The sequence below is a fragment of the Trematomus bernacchii genome, unplaced genomic scaffold (assembly GCF_902827165.1).
Source record: "Trematomus bernacchii unplaced genomic scaffold, fTreBer1.1, whole genome shotgun sequence".
NCBI classification, from domain to species: domain Eukaryota; kingdom Metazoa; phylum Chordata; class Actinopteri; order Perciformes; family Nototheniidae; genus Trematomus; species Trematomus bernacchii.
In genome coordinates this window covers 1,481,134-1,505,398 of record NW_022988050.1, presented here as the reverse complement: position 1 = coordinate 1,505,398, position 24,265 = coordinate 1,481,134, and the positions used below count along the sequence as shown (strand labels likewise).

The 24,265-nt window shown below is 39.9% G+C and overlaps 3 protein-coding genes across 3 annotated transcripts; 2 read left to right on the top strand and 1 right to left on the bottom strand.

Annotated features, from left to right (window-relative positions):
- The first annotated feature begins 3,733 nt into the window (after nt 1-3,733).
- On the top strand, nt 3,734-12,788 carry meiob (meiosis specific with OB-fold). Its single transcript, XM_034119915.1, has 14 exons — nt 3,734-3,793; nt 4,108-4,207; nt 4,407-4,464; nt 4,654-4,785; nt 5,120-5,192; nt 5,365-5,560; nt 6,917-7,017; nt 7,226-7,278; nt 7,465-7,560; nt 8,293-8,385; nt 9,667-9,811; nt 10,098-10,284; nt 11,982-12,068; nt 12,542-12,788. The coding sequence occupies exons 2-14, from the start codon at nt 4,151-4,153 to the stop codon at nt 12,653-12,655; spliced, it is 1,392 nt and encodes a 463-aa protein (XP_033975806.1). The 5' UTR covers nt 3,734-3,793; nt 4,108-4,150; the 3' UTR covers nt 12,656-12,788.
- A 769-nt stretch (nt 12,789-13,557) lies between these two features.
- Nucleotides 13,558-18,101, top strand: mlst8 (MTOR associated protein, LST8 homolog (S. cerevisiae)). Its single transcript, XM_034120104.1, has 9 exons — nt 13,558-13,689; nt 14,837-14,992; nt 15,330-15,381; nt 15,472-15,634; nt 15,719-15,794; nt 15,908-16,060; nt 16,449-16,573; nt 16,670-16,833; nt 17,403-18,101. Exons 2-9 carry the CDS (start codon nt 14,864-14,866, stop codon nt 17,519-17,521), a joined length of 981 nt encoding a protein of 326 aa, XP_033975995.1. The 5' UTR covers nt 13,558-13,689; nt 14,837-14,863; the 3' UTR covers nt 17,522-18,101.
- A 93-nt stretch (nt 18,102-18,194) lies between these two features.
- Nucleotides 18,195-23,750, bottom strand: bricd5 (BRICHOS domain containing 5). Its single transcript, XM_034120105.1, has 6 exons — nt 23,693-23,750; nt 22,781-22,918; nt 22,553-22,702; nt 22,341-22,448; nt 20,484-20,637; nt 18,195-18,612 (listed from the first exon to the last, which is right to left on the bottom strand). The coding sequence occupies exons 1-6, from the start codon at nt 23,744-23,746 to the stop codon at nt 18,518-18,520; spliced, it is 699 nt and encodes a 232-aa protein (XP_033975996.1). The 5' UTR covers nt 23,747-23,750; the 3' UTR covers nt 18,195-18,517.
- Between the last annotated feature and the right edge of the window lie 515 nt (nt 23,751-24,265).

Here is a 24,265-nt window from a genome sequence, read left to right as displayed (position 1 = left end):
TGAAACAAACTGAAAAGAGTTGTTTCATTTTAGTCATGTTTTGCAACAGAAACGTCACTTTCCCCTCATTTAATTTTATGTCATGTAATGTAATGTTTCCTGCCTCGCTTACAGAGAATCATGGCAACAACTTGGCCTCAGTATTCCTCCCATTACCTCAATATGGTGGCATACAGTAATAATGGGAGCTGACATCATGCATGCCACTGATTTCTGTCCTGGTGCAGCTTTTCAACAGCACGTTATTAACATCATTAAAGGTTTCCCTCCACAGTCATGCACCCACCCTCCTCTTTCTGGACACGGAGATGAGAAAACCGACGGCATTGTTCGACCGGAGCCCAGCTGGATTCAATGGCTGTGTGCAGACTCCGCGGTGCGACAGCTTTACAGTGCAGTTAGTCACACAGGTGGCAGGGAAATTACAGTGTACATACTTGGACGTCTTCCACTTCTGGAAGCCAATAAAGACTGCCAAACTGCTGCCAACCACTGTTAAAGCTATACTTGGATGTAGACCGTGCCAAGATATTGCTCACCGTTCAGAATGATTTGTTTTAATGGTTGGGTTTCAATCAAATAATGATGATTGGTACCATTTAAAAAAAACGTGTTTCATTATCAACAATAGCTCTTTTGTCTATGTGTGTGTGCAAACTGAATCCCTTTGGTTCACCAAGCGAAATACTACGACTAAATACCCACTTCCTGTTTGAGTTTATTTGGGACATCACATGTGGATATAGTGTAAACACCAGTTCCGGATCAGAAATGGTCATTTAGATCAAAACATGAGTCTCTGGCGTAGTTTTTTTAGACAAAGAAGGACACACAGAAAGTAAATTTTGGCGGAAATATGTAGCTGTCACTTCCTTGTCATCCCTGCAGATGTAAAAAGACTTAGCTCTGTGTTGCCATGCATCTGAGCAGTCGCCAACGTCTCTGCTTCCTCTTCTCCACTCTTGTTTTACACAGGGAAGTGCAGCTGAACCACAGATATCCTGTCTGGTGCCCTCATGGAGGTCCGGTGGACAGTCGCTAAATATGAACAGCAGTGGAGGAAGTATTCATCTTTTTTATTAGTAAAACCACAATATAAAAATACTCCTTTATGAGTATGAGTAAAAGTAAAAGAATATAGGTACCATGAGCATAGTTCTCTTAAAGTCTTAAAAGGATGATACAGGATGGCTTCGGTCAGTATTTTATGATCTTTTTTTAGATTATAGGGAAGGGTTTTACTACTGATACATGAATATGCTTTAAATGTTGAGGTGGGGCTAATTTAACTGTTCCGGTATGACATGGTAGTTTAATTTACTGTATATCAGTGCATTATGTGCTAAATTGCTATTGTGGAAAAATCACAATTAGCATATAGCACATGTCAAAAGAGAGCTTAAAGGGGCCCTATTATGCAATTTTTTTAAGGTTTCATTATTGTATTTTGTGCCTCTACTGTGACATGTTTACCAAAACCACACACTGCGAGAAAGGGAGAACCCCAAAAAGCATAATAGGGTTTCTACAAGCAATTAAAATGGTCACATTCTTAATGAAAAATGTTACGAATGTTGCGTTTCAATGTCTGGTATGAGCCCCTGTACTCCAGATGAAGTTTGTGTTATTATTCCCAGTGTGTATAGTGCTGAATTGCAGTTTTCTTAAGAAGCAGAACATGTATAACAAGACATTGATTGATGTATCAGCAGCAAAATAATGAATTCCCAGAAAAGAACAGCCCAGTAAACTGCTTAGTTTAGTCAAGATGGACAGGTTGCATATTGTTTAACACAGTCAGCTTAACAAGGTGTGTTATTGTACACTTTAATTACCTGGTATTTGAGCGTTACACCTGCAAAAAGTCAGTTCTGATTGCAGTCATTATACTAGCCTCATTTACGGTTGAGACTGAAAAAACAGCACTGTGTTTATAATACATGTGTTAATGAACATGGTAGATCTACAGTACACACTGTATGCACTGGTATGCATAAGGACAGAACACACACACACACACACACACACGCACGCACGCACACACACACACACACACACACACACACACACACACACACACACACACACACACACACACACACACACACACACACACACACACACACACACACAGTCAAATGATAGATTAATAGCCGGGCAATGGTCAGACAGCTGCAGGCCCTCCAGGGAGTCGACCTGCACTAGAAAAAAGGCCATCCAATCACAACAGATTCCTTCAGTGCCTATGTTTGAAGCCGCGCAGTTACTTCCTGTATAGGCCCTGAATAAAGTCACACCATCAGAAGCGACAAGCAATGCTGATGTCTGCTTATCATAAAGAAATTCAAACGGTTTATTCAAATCGTTTGGAAAAACCCAACCAAATATCGGAAGAAAAGGCATGATTGATGACAGATAAACCGAGGCCATGAATTCATTATGGATGAATCACTGAAGCAAAAGTAACTTGATTTATCTGATGATGCTTTACAGTGCTGCTGTGATTAATGGACTCACAAACTGTAGTGAGAAAAACCTAATGAAATTAGAATTTGAAATTTGGTATCATTTGAATAGCCATGCACCGGTGCAAATAGCAAATCGATGCCTCTGCCTAGCTACCATGTACTTAATCAGTTCACATTATACAACATTATTCAAAGTCTGTCAATACATCGATGAAACGTAACACACCAGACTGTCTGCTGGGGATTCATCTGTTCTGTTATTGTGCTGAAAAAGCCTTTATAGCTGCTACTGCACTTTTTCCTCTCAGCGATTAAAAACACATTGACCGTAGAATTATATCACCAGACATATTACTGCCTGAAAAACAACATTAGTCACAGGGATGAGATATCCAAACCACAGGGATTAGTCACCAGGGAAGAGGAACAAGGCTAAGCGAAGCTAAATAAGGGTTTACTGTTACACCTTTTGATTCCTGCTTAGGTGTGTGAGACAGTATCACATGTCAAATACAGCTTTGTGTCATCAAAACAAACCAGGAAACTGTCAAATTCAGCTCAGCAAATCCGTCTGAGAATAAATCCCATGCTGTGGATGGTGACAGGGGTGGATTATAAAGGTGCATGATATCTTAGTCTTAGGTGCAGTGAAACCTATCAAAGAAGAGACTTTTAAAAAGATGACTCACATATATGATGTGTGTCGTGATGTGAATGTGTGTAAGTGACAGCTTCCAATCTAGTGATGGCAGTTGTATTGTTCAATCTCATTTCCTGCATGTTTGCGCAGCTGTTCATAATGTTTACTGTACTGAATGTGTGTTGAAATTGTGGATTTGATCCTAGGCAACATCACCTAACGTCTAACAAAACATTGGATGAATGCAGGTCTCTTTTCATCACAAAAGAGATTGCATAAGCTTCATACAGTAGTTATAGGTGGTTAATCAGTAAATAATAGTAAATAATGGTAATAAAGTGGAGATGGAAGTGACTTCATCTTTTGTTATGAAGTGTTAATTTCAGACTTTTTGCAACATTTACTAGTAGCTCCTAATAAAAGATTGATGATGATTTTTGTCACAGCAGCACATAAACAATTGCAGATGAATTGAAAATACAATTAGATACAAAATAAACATAAACAGCCAATATGTACAAACAGTGAAAAAAAAAACTGAACAGTACATTTTTCCTAGATGAACACAACGTGAAATTACGATTTTCTACCGACTGCATTTGAACGCAGCATCTACAGATTCCGTCGCGTGCCGTGCAACAGTTTTGCCGCGATACACAAATAACCATTTGGGAAAACAAAGCAGGTAAAGTCAAAGAGAAAACACGAATTAAAAAAAAAAAGGTCTTAGGTATAACTGAAACTAAGCTAAAAATATTCTAAATAGTGAATTCAGACATAGTTAAAACCCTCAGGTCATTTAGAGGTGTGATAAGAGTGAACAAGTCACTGTGTTAACACTAACTTTAGCCTTGTTTAGCTAGCTAACTACTTAACTAAACTTAGCAAGTAACTGCTGTCCATGTTAGAAATTGAGAAATGCTTTAATAACTTTGTTCTAGTTGGAATTAAACCACAACTTTCACCTTTTATTGTTTTATTTGTTTTACCTCATTACAGTGACTGTAAATGTATTAAAAACTGGACTGGATGATTTGATAAAATGGCTGCTCAGACGTTCATTGCCATCTCTGAGCTGCATCCCAACCTCTCTCATCCGGTGAGTTTAGATATACAGCTATTTCATATCTATGTGTTTCTACAATCTCCCTTTAAACAAAACAAGTGTATAAAAGCCATGAAAATTGTTCTTAAATCATGGATAATTGTGGCCTGTTTTTCTGAGTTTGTTTTTTTAACTGATCACTGATTAAAATGTCCAATATTGTAATTTTCATTGTCTTTTAAATATTTTTCAGAAAGTGGCAGGCATCGTCATTGGGAAATCTGATGTCAAAAGCTTCCCTGACAGAAAAAGTTAGTATTTTTTGTCATATTAGTTTACATAAAGTTGTTAATTTCAATGTCACACTCTCCTAACATCACTGCACCTCATTGTGTTGTACACCAGCCCCCTCTTCTGGAAAATAGAGCTTTTTTCCCTCTATTTCTTTCCCATTCAACTCAGGATTGAACACTAACTGAAGCTATGCATCTGAATTTCAGATATCGGTGTGGACAGATTCACGTTTGGCTTCACTATCAAGGACTCGCCTGACTTCTTCGTTAATGTCACGGCATGGGGGAACGACTTATACGTCAACGGGCTCTCCAACAGCTTCAGCACTGGAGACTGTGGTGAGGAAGTCACTGTCAAAGACCCAGAAGCTTGAAAAGTTCCTCAAAATTACTGGATTTGGGCAAATAGAAATGTATTTTATGGGATGCAACACAAGTGCTTACATCTTGTTTTTCTTTTATTTAGTCATAGTACAAATTAAGCTTTGGTCATGCCAGCTTTTGATATGTCTTTACTTGTAGAATACAAATTAAGCTACACAAAAACGTCTTGATATAATACAAAATGTAGCAATAAGATACTATCAATAAGATAAAAATGCCTAAAAACTTTAAATCTAATACAAAAACATAAAACTAATGTGAATGACTTTTTTCTCATCATTTTTTTCAGTCATTGTTGAAAATCCTTTAGTTTCCAGCAAAGACCCGGAGAAAGGGGACAAATTCTGTCCCACAACACCTAGGTAATTATCACTTTTTAATACAGATTTCATACAGGATTCCTTCATGGTCACTCTCTGGAGCTTTTAACAGCCGGAGGGTAATAATGTTAATATATAACCCAGTGTAATGCTGTGTAAAACATGATGTAACTGTGTGATGATGATGTTCAAAGGCCTGTGTCTGCTCTGTTAGCTTCTACAGGCTGATGGTGACGGAAGTTCACTCCCAGGTGTCTCTGTGTGCCGATACGGGCTCCATCGAGCGGCTGCTGCCTCTGATCCACCTCCCAGTGAAAGACCCCGGGGATTTCTACTCTCTGGGAGACATCGTGGCCAACGGGCAGAGGCTGGAGGGCACGGTGATAAATATACTGGCTGCAGTGAGATCGGTAAGACGCCTTAACATCACAGGCTGTCAGTATTGAATAGCATTGAAGAAGCGATATAATAATATACTTTTTAATACATTCAAGCTTTGCTATATTAGTTATTTGCTTTTTTGATGATCCTACATTTCTGTCAAGCTGCTGCTTCTACTTTTACTTTTGTATGTTGTTTCCTACATTTCCCAGAAGTCTTTTCTATGTGTCTGAATATGCAATTGAACAAGTGTTGCATGTCAAATCTGTCATGTTTAAAACAGGTGATGACATTTTTGAGATTTCATTGATTTAGGGAAGGTGTTCTTTCCAACAGAGAACGAGAGAAATTGAAAAACCAAAATGTATTTTCACACATTGATTGCATTAGATGTAGGGATGGGTATCGTTAAGGTTTTAACGGTACTACTACTTTTATCGATACCGCTTATCGATCCGGTCCTTTAACGGTATTATTATCGGTTCTTTTAAAAAAAAAAAAAGGTAAATTAACTAAACAAAATAAATTAAATAAATAATATTTCACATCAAAAGAAACAACAGTGACACATCGTATTAAATAATGTGATGACAGGAACCTTTTTTCCAACGAGCCTGAATGCTAAGCAAATATATATATGGTTTCAGGGTGTCCGTGGGGTCTTAAAAAGTATTAAAAGTTGATAAATCAATTTAGTGAAAATGAAGGCTATTAAAAAGTATTAAACGGCATTTTCCAAGGTATTACATTTTGTAGCTTGTTTTCAATAAGTATATAAATTGTCCAAAGAGGTTGTATTCTACAGTCTGCCTGAATGTAATCATTGCGTAGGTGTGTAGTGTGATTCTGTGTAGTTTATTTATGGCATCCCGTTGGGTTTGACGTCATCTGAACAGGACATCGCACGCTCACTGCTTGATAGCGCGCGAAGGTCCGTTTACGCCGGTTGTTAAACAACATCGTTATGGGGAAATGCAAGTCTGCGTCCAAATGGTTGGAAGATAAGGAGGAAGGACAATCAATACTGTATATAGTCAATGTGAGGTAAAGTGTGTAACCGGTTAAAACTCAAAGTGGCGATGAAGTCTTAAAATGTATGGAAAGGGTCTTAAAAAAGGTCTTAAAAGGTCTTCAATTTGACTTCAGGGTTCCTGCATATACCCTGGGTTTTCTAATTTAACTAAATATACATCTTTTAAATTGCCTAATTGACTACATTGTGTCTGTTTTGTCTGTGTGGTTACTTTGGAGTGTTCTCATTGATTCACCATCATTTTAAGAAGTTCAGAGAGAGGCCAAACCCTTCTCTTAATATCACTGCGCCTGTTCACAGAAAGGAAAGATACTGTGAAATGAACTTCTGATGATCCTGTTTACATGTTCAGATTGGAGAGATGAAGCAGTTCATCACTTCAGACCAACGCAAAGGGCAGAGGCTGGAAGTGAAACTCTTTGATGACTCCGTGTCTTCCTTCCCTCTCGTCTGGTGCGTCTTTTATCTGTTTGGAAAAGTGAATAACTTGTGTTACATTCGTTCCATATTCCATCTCCTTGGCCCCCCTCGCATCACCGCTGAGTATCTTTAGGTTAACCGCACATTTACTTTGATGAGATGCAGCTTTAGATTAACCTGCTGAACTCCATGTGCGTTTGATTTCCACCGAGTAACTCCCTGACCTCTGTTTTACCCACAGCTGGGACAGAGAAGCCATTCAGCTCGTGCAAACTTTGATACCCAAGGAGACGGGTAGGTTAGCAGCTGCTGCTCACTTCCAGCCACAAAATGAATCTGTATTTAACTGTTGTCCCGCCTGTCACGTCCCGTTAGCATACTGTAGTGGAGAGAAACATGGAGGCGGATATCTGAGATGTTACTCTGTGTTTATGTTTGAAATAGCTTTCTGTTGTTTTAACTTGTATTCTTCATTCACAGTGCTCTTCATAGCCGATGCAAAGATTGGCTTTGACAGCTTTCGCAGCGGCATGACAGCAACGGTTAACGCAAAAACTATTATCACTCTCAACCCTGGTGAGGCTTTACAGCAGGGGTGTCAAACTCAAATACACAGTGGGCCAAAATAAAAAATGGGTACTAGTCGAGGGCCGGACTGGTTCAATGTTTATTGCAAAACTTATTAAAATGAACTTATTGCACATATTAAACCTGGAACTAACAAAGCTTAAATGATTGCCTATAAAAACAACATGAAACATTAAATAATCAGTTGCATTCATTTCTTATGGCTCTATCTGCAGCTTTTCCAGAGTCATTTCTTATGATTACATTTCTCCACAGGCCAACAACAGCTTCAACAAAACTATTTCCCTCAAAGAAACAAACAAACATGCCCTGTTGTCTCAAGAAAGAAAGTGCAGAAGGAAACATCCATGTAAACTCAGTGTGCTGCTCTGTGATGCTAGCTCAAGCCAGATACTTGGCATCTCATCTTGGGTGCAAGTTCATCAATGTTTGGGCTCAGGCTCTGAGCTGAGGAGACCCTCAGGATGGGGTGAAGGTGTGCGTGCAATATACCGGCGGGCCAGATCTAATAGGAATTAGAAATTATCCTGCGGGCCGAAATTAAATCCACCAAGGGCCTGATTTGGCCCCCGGGCCTTGAGTTTGACACATGTGCTTTACAGCAACAGTTTATAAAAACACAACATCTGATATATAACTTTTAAATGTGGAATTAATCAAAAACACGATTTCCATTGTGATCCTGCTGTGTACTGTAAGTCAATCATAATTTGCTCTCAGACACCAGAGAGGCCAGTCTGCTGTTCAGCTACGCCAAAGAGGTGGCAGAGTCTGGAGCTCTGGATCAGGACGAGAAGCCAGAAGACGTGCCTGGTGGGTTACTGGGAAGAACCCCCCTCATTCTCATACTGTTACTGTAGTATTAGAATGAGCAGAAGTCTGGCTGTATGTTGGTGTAAAGCCTTCTTTGTGTTTTAAATCCCTATGTTATCATTTACTTTCTGTCTTTTACATTTCCTTTAAAGTCACAGTGTTAATTGGCAATGCACTTCTAACTGTTATCCTACTCCCTGATACATGTAACATATTCTCATTTGCGCTAAATGGCTAAAAATCAAATTTTCCCTTGTGATATTCTGATAGCAAAATGTAAGGAAACAAAAATCACAATGAATTGATCCTACGTGTATATATATATATAGCCTGTATAGCCTGTATAGCCTGCCTTAGACCTAGATCATTGTCCAAATATATATTTAAAAAAATAAGCATTCCCACATAATAATCATCTTTGTGCTGTAAAAAATACACCAAGGTTGCGGTCGAATGGTCCAAAAATCAGCTCCTAACGTCTATCCCTATCGTCTATCCCTTGACCTCTGAGTGAAACGTCACGGGGTCAAGGGATAGTGGATAGGAGAATTCAAAAGGACTTAGGAGAAGAGACTGCGGTACTTTAGAGAATCCGACTGTTCATATTTCTCTTTTTGATTATAATACTGATGAACGTTCAAAACAAAGCACTTTGGCAAGTTACCACATACGTTTTAAAATGCTTAATAAGCACCGTAACTTTCATGATATCATTTCTCGGTCATAATCGGTTGTTTCCGTGAACGGCCGACTGTTGCGTGACGGCAAATGCTGCGGCCGCAAGGCATTGTGGGGCAGCATTTTCTCCTCTCCTTTAGGTTAGGGAGGTCCAGTGGTTCCTAAGGTAAAGGAGGTTATAAAGGAAGTTTGAAACCTCCTTTCCTTTCATCTAGAGAATTCGAACGGCACTTGTCATGGCTGCCACTGAGGGACTTCCGGGTCATTTCACTCCGTTAGGAAGGTTCCTAAGCTAAATGGACTATTCGACCGCAACCCAAATATCGGGCTGAAAGTAGTCCCTGTCAAACTACATCATTAACTACAATGCCCATCAATCTCTATTTAGGGAAATACTAACACTTTAGTTTATGAGTAAATTAAAAAAGATTCATCTTCAGAGAAGTTTTTTTTAGGCTTGTTCTGAAAGCACTTCAACTCGAGTACGAACGCACTATTTTTATGGAATGAGTTATCAATAAGAATAAGATATACAGTCTATCAGCAACCTATAAACAAAAAGACTGCACTCACGTTTGTGTGTGTTTGCCTCTGTGTGTGCAGTGGAGTCCATCACTGACGTGTACACCGTGAGCCAGCTGAAGCAGAAGGCCCAGGAGATTTCTGAAATGTTCTTCGGGATCACATACAGCTTCATCTCCAAACTCGACCTGAACTCTTCTGTTTCTAAACTCATCAAGACTCGCTGGTAAATTGTTCAGCATGGAAACATTCATTAGCTAACAATTACATTATTGTTCTATTAATATAAAGGAAGGTCAGGTACTCTTTAAAACAGATGGTAGTTATGGGTACTTGTTACTTAAGTACATTTCGAAGCGCATACTTCTTTACTTTGACTTGAGTAAAGAACTTTAGTCAGTACTTCTACTTTTACCAGAGTATTTTTAAACGCGAGTATCTGTACTTCTACTTGAGTAAAGGATGTGTGTACTTTTGCCACCTCTGATCATCTGTTCCCTGACCCTCCTCAGCACCAGGTGTAAGTTCATGGTGACTGAGGAGGAGGTGAGCTGCAGCAACCTGATGTGTCCGGGCAGGGATCAGATGTTCTCCAGCACCACAGGCTTCGACATGCTGATGGACTTCACGGACCACACCGGCACGCTGCAGGCCTGCTCTCTGAGGAGCCCGCTGGCAGAGAAGGCTCTCGGCTGCACGGTCAGTAACGCCTCGCAGGATCATCAATCATATGCGGTTTCATCTGGGAGTTAAAGAACGTGAGAGCAATGGGATAAATACTGGTGAATTTGACTTATTCTTTATTAGTTATTTTCTCACATTCCCCTTTACATCCATTAGTATTCCAATTTAGATGAACAGTTTCTTTAACAAGGGGCCACAACATGTAGAACGTCTCAAATCCAAGACATTCAACATGAGAATATGAAAAACAAAACGTATAGAAATCAAATCAACACTGAGAACGTAAATAACCTAGTTATAACAAAAATGAATTAAAAGATAGGTTATATACAGTATAAGGTCATCCTACATATTCTCCTCATTTTAAAGAAGCCATATTATATTATTTTGGGGTGTCACACAGTCCAGTTCCTTTTTGTATGCAGCCTTTAGTTTCCTCCTATTACCTCCACCAATGGTGTCCATCTTTCTTTAAAAGTTTGCCTCTGTAATCGTAGCATATATGTAATGCTGGTGAATTTCGAGTATAACACGAGCAACTCTACCATGCTTGAATACAACTACAATATGCAGTATTTTCTTCCACTGGACAGTATTTAAGTTTAAAGGTCACCTATCATGCTATTTGTAGGCAATAGCATAGGTCTCAGATATATAGAAATATATAAAAAACATGTCTATGAAGTGTTTTGCTCAAAATACCAAACAGATCACCCATTCTAGCCATGCCTCATATCCCTCTATTTCACTTCCTGTTTCAAAAGTGCTGATTTAAAGCTTTAAAAAGAAAAATAATTGATTAAAAAAAAAGGAGGGGGCTGAGCTCATGCGGGACCCGGCAGCTACTGTCTAAACTAAATACTGCCGTGATGAAACGCCATATCATGGATTATCAAGGATTCTCTCTGAAACAGTATGGAGCTCAAAGGCTTTCTCTCTTGCCGGTTATACCACAAGGTGAGTTCCTTTTTATTTCCTGCTTCTTCACACACATGCTCTCCAGTACAGGTTAGCTCTGAGTGTTAGCGATGCTAATGTTAACACCGACCATATTACGTCCAAAACAGTCGGGCATTGTTTCTGATAGCAACGTTTCTGATAGTGCCGTGGGTCCACATTTCAGATATTACGTCATATCGGATGCAAATCTGGATCAGCTCCGTTGTAGCCCCGTTTTTAGAGATTTGGGTACGGAGGAAAAGAGAGAGGGTTTTATTTTCTGACGCTGCGTGAGTTCCCCGACACACCGGGGACACATATTTATGTATAAAAGACATCAAAAAGTGCATTTTGCATGATAGGTCCCCTTTAAATTCTGTTTCATCTTATTCTATTTAACATGTATATGGTGTACTTCTTTCTGCATTCACGTGCACTGTTGCGCCACTTGCTCCCTTCTCTTGCACCGTTTTATTTCTATTTCTTTTACCTAGTTTTCAGTCTTAAGTATATTTTATGTTACAATACACTGTTGGAGGATCCTGGGACTTAAGATTTGAATTGCCAAACTAACCTTTAGCTACTGTGAATATGACAATAAAGCCTTTGAGTCCTGTGTTACGTTTGTGTTTACATCTACGCTGGAAAGTAGAATTTGCTGCTGTGTAAATATAATAAATCCATGTCATATGTTATACCTTTCTCTTATGAACTGGTATCTTAAGCAGCTATGCTTCAAGTGGGATAAACCACATTTTAATTTCTTCCATCAGACAGAGGAGTTTACCAATCTGACTGATGACGAGCGGACGGCAATGAAGTGGAAATTACTTTTGGAGAGATGCAAGATATACGTGAAGGTACTGTAGCTCTTTGATTAAATAATGTGTGTTACCTATAAAAGAAAATCATATTAGCTTTTAATTAGCAACCCCCCACTTTAAATGTTCTTTTAGTCTTTATTATTCATAGGTCTTAATCTTTTTATTTGTATTTCTGTTGTACCTATATGTTCACTTTGTTTTATGGGGTTTTATATTTTACATTGTTGCATCGACTCTTGTGTCTTATCTGTCAGAGAAACCATTATTTATTTAATTGTTATTATCATACATTTGACCTCCTTGTGTCTATTAACCTGATAACATGTTATATTTTGCTGCATGTACCTTTTAAAGTTCTTAACAAATAATCTGAAGGGAATTTCTTGTTGTTTACTTTTAACTTGTGATGTGTGATTTTGTAAAGCACTTTGACCTGCATGTGTTGTATGAAAAGTGCTATATAAATAAAGCTTTATTATATATTTAAATATTGTAATGAAACGTTTCAGATCCTCCCCTCCATTAAGATGAAGAGTGGGATGAGGGCGGTGGTTCTGGACTGTTCTGTGGCCGACCCAGGAGAGGTGAAGCAGCACATGTCCGCCCTGCTGCAGCAGCCATGACCAGAACACATAGTTACAGTACTATTTTGATTTAAATGTAATAGATGGTAATTTATATACATGTGGAATTTGTGTTTTGAGAACATAACATTCTTTGCATAATATATTTATTTATTTAACTTATTTATTTAAATATGTATTAAAGGATATACTGTTTGCATGACTGCTTGAAACTGTTGAATGAACTAACTTATATGTTATACATTAAAATAAAGTTATATGTCAATATCTCATGGATCCATCAGCCTTTATTGTTCCATGTATGATAAGATAAGTTAAGATAGTACTTTATTGATCCCAATTTGGGAAATGTTTGTGTTGCAGCATAAAATACATGGCATTGTACAATACAAATTAAAAGTCAAGAAATAAACAAGTAAGTAGAAAGTTTACATGTTGAATTTACAAATGAACAATAACAAGATATAAAGCAAGGTATTATATATGCATAAGTATGTGACAGATGGAATATTAAATATTAAACTGAATATATAAATGTAAAATGTACAGTGATTTTATTCCAAGAGATGGTGTAAAGATGGTTTGATGAGCAGCCGCACTCATAAATAACAGGACCACCATAATATAATTTTAATTACTTACCCATTTATGTTGTGAACTAAGTATTACTTCAACCATCTATCTTTCTGAATTCCTAATAATATCCTGATTAAAGTACACATAACATGCTGTTATTTTTGTTAACTACATTTAATTAACTGGATATTTTAGTATTGGTACTGGAATTGATTTCACCAAAAGGAAAATCTTAATATGTAATTTACAAAGGCCTTCACACACTATTCTAAGTGGTTGGATGAGTCTGTGTTAAATAATTGATAATTTAAAAGCCACAGGTATTCATTACTCGACTGTGGTCCATTTATCCTGCTATGATACAACACGTCACAAGATGGCGGCAAAGCGACGGTTATCAAAGCGGAACGTTTGAATCATCAGTGTGTGTTCCTACCGGACACATTACGGGCCGGGGACGTTCCTATTTTTCACGTCAACACCAACAACAACTGAAGGTAATAAAAACTTACATTTTATTCTGTAAGATAGTATAAATTATCACAAATAATATCACACAGTGAAATAGGTCACAATGTTTTAGCTGTTGAAATATAGCTGTTACCTAACTGCCTTCATTGCAATGACCCTTAACAACTAGCTATGCTAACGTTAGCATGCATGTCACAAGTTAAATGTATTATTCCCACAGTATTGCACTTCATTAAACTACCTTTCTGTTTAAAGTAACCATTAAAGAGACAGAAATCTGCAGCAGCTGACTGTGTCTTATATCTCCACGCAGTTTTATTCATGCCTCTGTTTGCATTTCACATATTCATTTATATTACAGTAAAGTATTGTATTACTTGTTTTTATGTCTTAAGTATATTGCATGTTGCACAATTGGAGGAGTCTGGGTCTGAAGGTGTTAATTGCCAAACTACAATTTACCATCCAAACAGTTTTATTCCTGTACAGTATTACATTTTACATTCTGTTTGGAGCTCATCTTATTCTATTAATAAATGTTTATCGTGTACTTCTCCTGCAACATTCTCTTGCAGTATTTTATTTCCATTTGGTTTCTTTTTGCACAATTGTACGTCTTTTATATATATTTACAATTCATTGTTGGAGGAGCCTGGGACTTTCATTGCCATAACTAGTGTTAGAAAAATATCACTCATCACCGGCTTGGTCTTCAATCTCAGGATCCATGTATTTATGATCCTCTCAAGAATGGAAGTAGTCATCACATACAGAGCATTTGGTACAACTAGTTCCTGAACAGTGTCCTTCACATGCTGATATACAAGAGAGGGAGTTACACAGTCCCAAGATGGAGGAATATAAAGCAGTATTCAATGTTTAGTTCAGATTAGCTCCATGTCAGAAATGATCATGCTTGTCATATGTCTATCTCCATAGAGGCTGAATCATCATGTTAATCACATAGCTATCATATGCCTAAAACAGTCCTGACGCTCTTCTAGGTAATCATACATCCTGTTATGTACACAGCTACGTAGGGCTTTTGTTATCATGTGCTACTCTGATATTGAAAGAGTACATTCAGTATTTTCCCAACAACTACACTATAGCTGCTGTGCATATTACAATATAACCTTTGAACTCTTGAATCTTACCTCCCTCTGTGAGCAGTGACAGGCAGCAGCAGCAGCAGAAGAGATGAATGTGAACGCGGGCACGGTGGGCAGCGACCCGGTCATTCTGGCCACGGCTGGATACGACCACACCGTCCGCTTCTGGCAGGCGCACAGCGGCATCTGCACCAGGACGGTCCAGCACCAGGACTCTGTATCCTTACCGTGACTGAGAGCAACAGTGTGCTTTTACTGTGACATGAGGGTGATTGTGTACAGAATGCATATTACACAAACACATGTGGGTCATTCCATAACAAGTTTTATTATCTCGAATCGTATAGATCTACTCCAAATATTTTTAATTGTAATGTTTGTGTATTCTTGCCTTTATCACTGGATTGGGTTGTAAGGCAAGGCAAGGCAAGGCAAGGCAAGGCAAGGCAAGGCAAGGCAAGGCAAGGCAAGGCAAGTCAAGTCAAGTTTATTTATATAGCACCTTCCAACACAAGGCAATTCAAAGTGCACCTTTTCTTAACGATTGCTCCCAGCAAGTAAATTCCCTTGAGGTGACACCTGACAGGAGTATGATTGCAGCAGCAGGTTGGTCAACATTATTCTCAAACTGTCTTCTGCATTATATATTTAAGTGAATATCTCCTTTAATAAGTAAATTCCACTCTGTGTTAATAGGTTATCAGCACATCCGCATGTACGACCTGAACTCCAACAACCCAAACCCTGTGATAAACTACGACGGCGTGAGCAAGAACATCACGTCTGTGGGTTTCCATGAGGACGGACGCTGGATGTACACGGGAGGAGAGGACTGCATGGCTCGCATATGGGACCTTAGGTACTATAGAGGAAGCTCATTGTGCTAAAGGAAATTCACTCTGTGTTAAAAAAACCTTACTTTAATCCCTTATGCTCCCTCCAGGTCAAGAAATCTGCAGTGTCAGAGGATATTCCAGGTCAACGCTCCAATCAACTGTGTGTGCCTGCATCCCAACCAGGTGAGACATCAATTACAGTCTAGGATATGCATTTGTTTATATATTATTGTAAGACAGTTAAGAGTTTATGCTGAAAAGACTTGCATTAAACCATGAGTTGTTACATTTTTCAGGCAGAGTTGATTGTTGGCGATCAGAGTGGAGTGATTCATATCTGGGATCTGAAGACGGACCACAACGAACAGCTGATTCCTGAGCCAGAGGTCTCCATTAACTCCGTTCACATCGACCCGGATGCCAGTTACATGGCAGCGGTCAACAGCTCGGTCAGTACTCAGAAAGTCAGCAAATGGCGCTGTGTTTTGATACATTGGTATGTTAAAAGGATAGGCCACCTACAGTTCATCGCCATTGGTACGCCCCTAGTTCTGAAAAGCAGACGGGAGTACTGGCACAGAAGCCAATTAAAAGAAAAAAAAAGTCAATATCAGTATGAAATGTTTGCTATATTTGCTACATGTTTTCAGCACCTTACCTTGCTGTCAGTCATGCATTTGCAAGCCTTTATATCCACCTATGCTGTCTTCAAAGAAAATAGGAAATATTCAAAATATAGCACTTCTTTTTGGTGTTGGCTATATTGTGTTTTGCTTCTGCCCCCTTGAAGCTCCTTGAGGATACTGTATATTAAAGGTCTCTTATTTTCTCTAACAGGGAAACTGTTATGTGTGGAACCTGGCTGGAGGGGCAGGAGACGAGGTGACGCAGCTCATCCCCAAAACCAAGATCCCGGCACACAAACGCTACGCCCTGCGCTGCAAGTTCAGCCCTGATTCCACGTGAGTGCCCTCCTCCTTACTTTACACACTGTACATCTTTCTCTGATTGTCCCTGCTGATCAAACACATATTTGTATATTTTTTAATCCCCTCCAGTCTGTTAGCCACCTGCTCAGCGGACCAGACCTGTAAGATCTGGAGGACGTCTAACTTCTCTCTGATGACAGAGCTGAGCATCAAGAGCAACAACCCCGGGGAGACGTCCCGAGGCTGGATGTGGGACTGCGCCTTCTCCGGAGACTCCCAGTATATCGTCACTGGTCAGTACCTTTTATCAAAAAACTTGACTAATGCCACTTTTGAAAGAACCTTAGCCTTGTGAAAATCAAATCAGGACACTCCCGCAGTCCTAGAGCCATTTGGGCACTTTGATGACATCCCACACGTCTCCTCATTTCTATTCTCCCCTTGTCTTGCCACATTTGATCCAACACATCTTTAAACACTGTTTAATTATATATTACCTTCAATAGTGTTTTTATTTGTCAGTCAGTTTATAGATTTGTTATCTTCACGGTCATCTGTATAATGTTCTTACTCTCTAATGCTGCTTTATTTCTATTTCTATTTTGAGATGTTTATATTTTAGAATTGTTTATTACGACCCTAATTTGTTATTACGTGCAAAGCCTTGTTTTGTTTTATGCTGCTGCAACAACAACAACACAAATCACAGATTGGGATTAATAACGTACATTTGATCTTTATCTTATTAAAGCACAGAGGAAGTGACTTTTATAGCCTTTTCAGAAAAAAGTGATAATATTAAAATGTGTATTTACAATTTCTACGAATGTAGTTTCCATCTTGTTTCTGTTTGCATCCACAGCCTCTTCAGATAACCTGGCTCGTCTGTGGTGCGTAGAGACCGGGGAGATCAAGAGGGAGTACAGCGGACACCAGAAGGCCGTGACGTGTCTGGCCTTTAATGACAGCGTGCTGGGCTGATGAAGAAGATGAAGAAGAGGAGGAGGAGGAGGAGCTAGCACAATAGGGAAGAATAACAGAAAAAGCAATGGACTCAATTGGGAATTATTACCAAATGTTCCCAGAGATGATCACCTTGAGAAAGTGGAGGCTTGTGTTTGAACATTACGATGAATCTCAGCTGTGTTCCAAGTTTTCCACACTGCTCTTTCTTGCCAAATGCCCGTAAGTCTTTTTAAGAAGTCCATTCATAGAGTCCAAATCCATCAAGCACACCATTTTGCAGGAGTTCAAAGATTATGCACGGGAGCACTTCTGTACCGTGTAGAAAGTGGTAAGTCTGATTAAAATACACTATGTTAGCATTAATCAGCAGCACTCTATGTTTTTAACCTCATTACTCTGAGTTGTTATAATGGTGCACCATATTTATGTTATAAAAAGGACCAAGTTTTACAGCAACTTGGAATAGATGTATTCCTCACATGTGAATTCCATTGATACTCTTAACTCAAAGACGACTTGTACCATTCTTAATGTGGATTAGGGAGATATCAAATGTACAGGAAATGATTCTGCAGTAAAGAAGTTGTTCAAAGTTGTTCAAAGTCTTATTTCTTTAGTCAAATGAAGACAGAATTGGCCGCAAATACACAACAGTCTTTTATTGAACAGGTGAAAACACTCTGGAACGGTTACGCATAATTATACTGCAGCAGTGGATTACAGGAAATACAATTGGAGGCAAAAAAAGGGGGATCTTTCTTCTGTAATCTCCAAAGTGTCCCAGCAGAGACGGTATTACTCATGAAGAGAGTGACGACGGGGCTTTGGCGATTACCTGACAGCCTGTCTCCATCTTCTCTCTGTCGGGAAGGCTCTGTCGGGTTGGGCTGCTTCACTGGGTTTCTAGCGTCTATGGCACAGAGGAAACAGTCAAAGCTGGCTTTTGTTCTGTATTTTTTTTTTTTTTTTCTTGTAGAAGGAGCTAAAAAGACAACTTTGTCTCCCCGATCTTCACTCTGGCAGGTAGTAGAAGCACACAGACACGCAGATGTTGCTGGGGAAGCAGATGTCGATGCAGAAGTAGACCAGCCTCTGATTCCCCGGGCCTAAAACCAGACAGAGACATTGGTGACTACAGAAGATACAGGTCATCATTAAGGAGACAACATGGCATTACTGTTGAATAGTAGTCAAACTCAAATACACAGTGGGCCAACATTAAAAAAATGGGTACTAGTCGAGGGCCGGACTGGTTCAATGTTTATTGCAAAACTTATTGAAATGAACTTATTGCACATATTAAACCTGGAACTAACAAAGCTTCAATGATTGCCTATAAAAACAACATTAAACATTAAATAATCAGTTGCATTCATTTCTTATGGCTCTATCTGCAGCTTTTCCAGAGTCATTTCTTATGATCACATTTTTCCACAGGCCAACAACAGCTTCAACAAAACTATTTCCCTCAAAGAAAAAACCAAACATGCCCTGTTGTCGTGAGAGAAAAAGTGCAGAAGGAAACATCCATGTAAACTCAGTGTGCTGCTCTGTGATGCTAGCTCAAGCCAGATACTTGGCATCTCATCTTGGGTGCAAGTTCATCAATGTTTGGGGTCAGGCTCTGAGCTGAGGAGACCCTCAGGATTGAGTGAAGGTGTGCGTGCAATATACCGGCGGGCTAGATCTAATAGTAATTAGAAATTATCCTGCGGGCCGAAATTAAATCCACCAATGGCCTGATTTGGCCCCCGGGCCTTGAGTTTGACACATGTGATGTAAAGGATCCAAAAGCCAGCCCTAAAAATTCCTAAATGAAGATTATTAACCTCTTAAACTGTAACAATTACCCAAATTGTAATGCAGAAAACACATGCATTGACTAATGATCTGTCACAACTTAAAGGCATGAATAAGGAACTTAAATATAAAAAAAGGGGGTTTTTGTTCTGGGTAAAGCACAATGTATTCTCCGTTTTTTAGCCATAACAAATCAAAACAAATTAAACAATATCTACATCAGATAATTAAACACTAAAAAGAGATAAAAAGCATTTTTTTTTTTTTTACAAATGTAGAGACCAAATATTGTTTAAAAGCAGCCTGAATAATAGTTGTACTTCTGTTAGCAGAACATATGTTGGTTGAGTGAAGATTTTTCAGCCTATCACTGACTGCCACAGTGGAAAGGTCACTGGATGTCTCAGTTTTCAGGAGGTCTCTATGGAGCTGCCAGCTGGCGCTTTTTAAAAGCTCCCTTCATGCTGCTTCTGTGGTTCTGACAAACACATCCAGAACCTCTGCTGATATGACCATTCCTTCTTTAGTGATGTTTAACTCTTGAGCCTTACTTTAAAGGGGCCTTATTGTTGGAGTTGTCCCTTTCCTGTAGTGTGTTAAATAGGATTTTGTGCATGTAAATGGTCTGCAAAGGCTAAAATCCCTGTGTTCCCTCCAGAGGGAGTTTCTCTCACACACTTCCCCCCCCGACTCATTTGTTTACTTCTGTAACATAGTGACATCACTCTGTAAAACTCGCGCTTCTATTGGCTAACGCTCCAACACATTGTAAGTGATAGGCTAAGCGGCGGGACATCTCTAAGCGGTTGAGCAATCACAACAGAGCCGGCCAGCTAACCAATCAGAGCAGACTGGGCTCTGGTTTCAGACAGAGGGTGAAAAGAGGTGCTGCAGCACAGGCAGTATGAGAACAATAAAGAGCTTTTTTAACCTTAAAGCATGGAGACATGTCCCAGTAGAGACACTACATACTGATATACACCTGAAAATGAACAGAAGAGGGTTCTTTGCATACAGTGTCAATATTCATGCCACTAAAGGCCACCCAGTGCTATGGTGTGGCTCCCAGATACTTTATAACCAGGCTGGTGATTCAAGAGTGTTTACAATTTTTTATTTAACCATTTGAGTTTTACGTCAAAGCATTCCTCTCTAGATAAAGTGTTGCCGTCCTCACCGTCGACCCTCCTGGTCCAGTGGACGGAGCTGTGCTGACACAGAGTCTGCAGAGGCCCCTCCAGCGTGGACACGTCCACCGGACTGCCTGCCAACACCCCTAGGAACTCCCTCTGCCTCTGGGTCTCATTCCTGGACAGCTGGATCTGACCCTGCTGAGGACAAATCACAACATCTCAACAGAAGACCCAGGAGTGTCTGTCTGGAGCTGCAGGGTCATTTAATAAGGGTGAGAAATCATATTCAACTCACAGTGACAAAGTAAGAATGAATAAATAAGATTGAAACTGGAGTTGCTATTAGCCTGATATCTGCTCTGATGAGGTCAACACACACATTTGCGTTCTTATTAGTCACAAAGGCAGTGTGTAATTGCAACACTTACACCTTTGATAAGCTCTGATAGCGAACCACTTAAAGTGCTCTTATGCTCGAGTGGGTCACGTAACCTCCAGCTCTCCTCTGCTGAAAAAGACCTTTGTGCTGCAGAATAGAGACAGAGAGCGTTTACTCTCCATCCATAAGGGGCCCCCTCCCATCATAGATTGAATGACAGCAGTGAGGAGCTGTATGAGATACGTGACACCATGAGAGGGGATCAGAAAAGATGCTCGGAGACTCAACTAAAGGTGGAAATTATGCTATTGTGCAAAAAGAGGATGAACTCAGTCATCTTGGATTACCTGCAAGGTCAAATTGTTTTTGACTTGTGGAAAGAAAACCTCAAAAACACATTTCAAGGTGTTGATATTTAACTATACTGTCTATTTGCTATTGTAGATTTCTCCTAAACAAATTTAAAAAAAAGCATCATTTACATATTTGAAGATAACATTTCATGAAACTTGTAACACAAAAAATGATTGTGTTAATGTAAGAAATCATTTTTCTCAAAAAAAATTTTTTTTGCTCCAGAAATCTTCACTTCAGTAACACTTACATTACAACAAACGTCCAATTTCATTTCTAGCCATACAAACTGAATTTAAACGAGTACTTTGTATGTCTATTATCTTGATTATGTAACATTTAAATCCTTAAAACGTGGCGACAATAGATTTGTTCTAAAGCTGTTGTTATATTTTCTGATTTAGGAGTTGTTTTTATAAGTATCTAACGTTGCCGTTGTTAAAACCTTTGGCTTAAATATGTAAACAAAATCAAGTATGCACATACTTAATAAGAAATGGCCTCATATGCAGCCTATATTTACGTGTTGTAAATATATTTTAAGTGCTCTTTTGGTAAAGCTTCATGGTGGCATCTATAAGTTAAAATATTTCCCTACTTTCCTGCATCGCTCCCTTAAATTCAGAACCAAATACCTATTAGAGAACCAGGTATTTGCCACAGAGCAGACGCACTCAGGCCGGTCCCTCACTAACCATGCATCACTCTGTATTTGAATCCAACAGAACAGTCTTAAAAGCTAAAAAGCCCTCACACAGAGCTGCCATTGTGCCCTCTCCACGGCTCAGGCTATCTGCTGGAGCCGCCTGTAAGAAGATCCCGAGCAGCCGAGGGGACCTGCAGGGATCAGATGTGCCTGCAGGGATCAGATGTGCCGAGGAATTCAGCCGTGGAGGTGAGAGAGGGAGACTATACGGCTGTTCATATGCAACCTTAAAGCTTCAGAGCGGCACGGAGCTATGAAACCCAGCAGGTCCTGGCTCAGATACAACTGTGAGTCACTGACAGAAAGGTCAGTTCACACATTAGTGAGGCGGCGACTTCACAAACGGCAGAACTAAAAGGTGCATTTTTCATCCCAAGTTGTGTGGTTTCATGTGTCCTGAAGGCACTGAAGGACAAACCCTATTGTTTCAAATCGGCGTTCAGCTCTCACATGTAGAAATACCTTGTGTGTAGACTCCTGGAGGAGGGAGTGCACGTTTTTATAGTCAGATTCCTCCATCTTTCGCAGGAAGCAGCTCTCCTGGTCCATGGGTTTGTAACATATCAAACCCTGAAACACAATGGCAAGACATCTTCCCATTAGTCAGAAAACTCAGGCGCGCTTTCTATCAAAACTACCATTAAAACCAACCAAATCTCATGCATATCCCCTACATGTTTGATATCAAAGAGCACAGTGGACGTCTGATTTGCAGGTGAGGTGATGGAAAAGGTCACCAGGTCATTTTGCAAGTCAACGACGGCCGATTGGTTGATCAGAAGTCCGGTCTGATCTGAAGCTGTGATCCGGACCAACTGTAAAGACTTACAAACACACACTGATTCATGAAAGACAATAAGGTCTAGAAATGATGCCTGAGGGTTTATCGATCGTCATGTTACCTCTGCAGGAGGCTGCGACAGCCCCAGGTGCCCCGTCAGAGCGAGGGCGATGATGACCAGGAGCAGGGACGCTGAGAAGCTTACCCAGAAGGCCTTGTGTGGGAAGTGGGACTGAGGGGACGCAGCAGAGCCCTCATCCTGAAGACAGGTTTACACACACAAGGAGAAGCTATTTACACAGTACTTCAAATCTCATTATTGGATGTAAACAAACTGCAGCAGGGTGGGAACACTGCTGCTGTTGAGATTTCTACTTAAAGGGACAGTTCACTCAAATCTCTTACCTAAAATGTTATTCGTCAAACTAGATTGTTTTGTTGCTTAGTTGGAAATACAGGTTGTACATGTCTGCCTTCTCTCCAATATAATAGCTCTTGATGGCACTTGGCTTTCGATGCTTAAGGCGTTAGAAGATATCTTTCTAAAAATCATGACCAGGATTCTCAAGAAGATCCTAAAACCATATTGGACTTATTTTGATTTTCACTGTACAACACATACCAAAGAGTGAGAACGACACTCGTGTTTCATGAGTAGATGCACTTTTCCTCCAAGAAAATACAGAAAATAGGTAGAAGGTATTCTTTGAGTTAACGTGGTCATGATTATTTCTTTTGAGTTGTTCTGCACAACAGAGTGTCCCCTGCATTATATTTGAGAGAAAGCAGAAATCCCACTTAACTTACTCTCACAAAATAGTCTAGATATATAAATGTATATATTGCACAACAGGTAGGAGAACAACATGAACTGTCTGTAAAGCTATATCTGTAAGTCTCATCCTGTCATGTATCTTTTACCTGTGGCAAAATTAGCTAAATGTGCAGGTACGCAAAATCCAAACATGCCTCGCCATCACCATCTTTCCACAGTCGGTGGTGGTTGCTTTTTAAATGAAAGTATATTCCTTACCGTGCACTCTGCATCTTCCAAACGGTTTTCCGAATGTTTCCAACACCTCAACATCCTGAGTCCCTTGACGGCTCCTCACTGGGTCAGCTCCCTTCTCTTAGCTACCGGCATGCAGCTGTGGTCATGACTGAGACTCAGTACACCTGGCCAGCTTCTCTTTGTCCCTGCAGACCTCCCCCTTCCTCCTCCTCCTCCTCCTCCTCCAGTCACACTCCCAAATCCCACTTCACACAAAACTCTGAACCTGCCAAACTCACATTTGGAGTCTTGTCTTCCTGCTATTTCCTCCCTTTCTATATATCTAATATGACTTAATATGCCTCTCTAACATGATCCTGTCCCCCCCTCACTCAAACACACACTTACAGGAGAGGAGTTGGCCGCCCTCCCCGGCTCAGACAATGGACAAAGGGGTGAGGCAGGTGCAGGTTGAAATCCTCTCTCATCAGGTGAGAGGCGATATCGCTGCTGCATCCAGACGACGACAGGCCAAGGTGACTTTAAGCACGGGAGGTTTTCGGTGTTCACTTTGAGGTAAAAAGCCACAGCGAGCAGACGTTTATTTAGTCAATA

Coding starts and splice junctions, on each gene's coding strand:
- meiob (XM_034119915.1), top strand. CDS start 4,151: ATGGCTGCTCAGACGTTCATTGCCATCTCTGAGCTGCATCCCAACCTC. Junction 4,208..4,406: donor ATCCCAACCTCTCTCATCCG/GTGAGTTTAGAT, acceptor AATATTTTTCAG/AAAGTGGCAGGCATCGTCAT. Junction 7,018..7,225: donor TCTTCCTTCCCTCTCGTCTG/GTGCGTCTTTTA, acceptor TTTTACCCACAG/CTGGGACAGAGAAGCCATTC.
- mlst8 (XM_034120104.1), top strand. CDS start 14,864: ATGAATGTGAACGCGGGCACGGTGGGCAGCGACCCGGTCATTCTGGCC. Junction 14,993..15,329: donor CGGTCCAGCACCAGGACTCT/GTATCCTTACCG, acceptor GATTGCTCCCAG/CAAGTAAATTCCCTTGAGGT. Junction 15,382..15,471: donor GAGTATGATTGCAGCAGCAG/GTTGGTCAACAT, acceptor CTGTGTTAATAG/GTTATCAGCACATCCGCATG.
- bricd5 (XM_034120105.1), bottom strand. CDS start 23,746: ATGTTGAGGTGTTGGAAACATTCGGAAAACCGTTTGGAAGATGCAGAG. Junction 22,919..23,692: donor TGGAAGATGCAGAGTGCACG/GTAAGGAATATA, acceptor ACCTGTCTTCAG/GATGAGGGCTCTGCTGCGTC. Junction 22,703..22,780: donor TGTCGCAGCCTCCTGCAGAG/GTAACATGACGA, acceptor TGTGTTTGTAAG/TCTTTACAGTTGGTCCGGAT.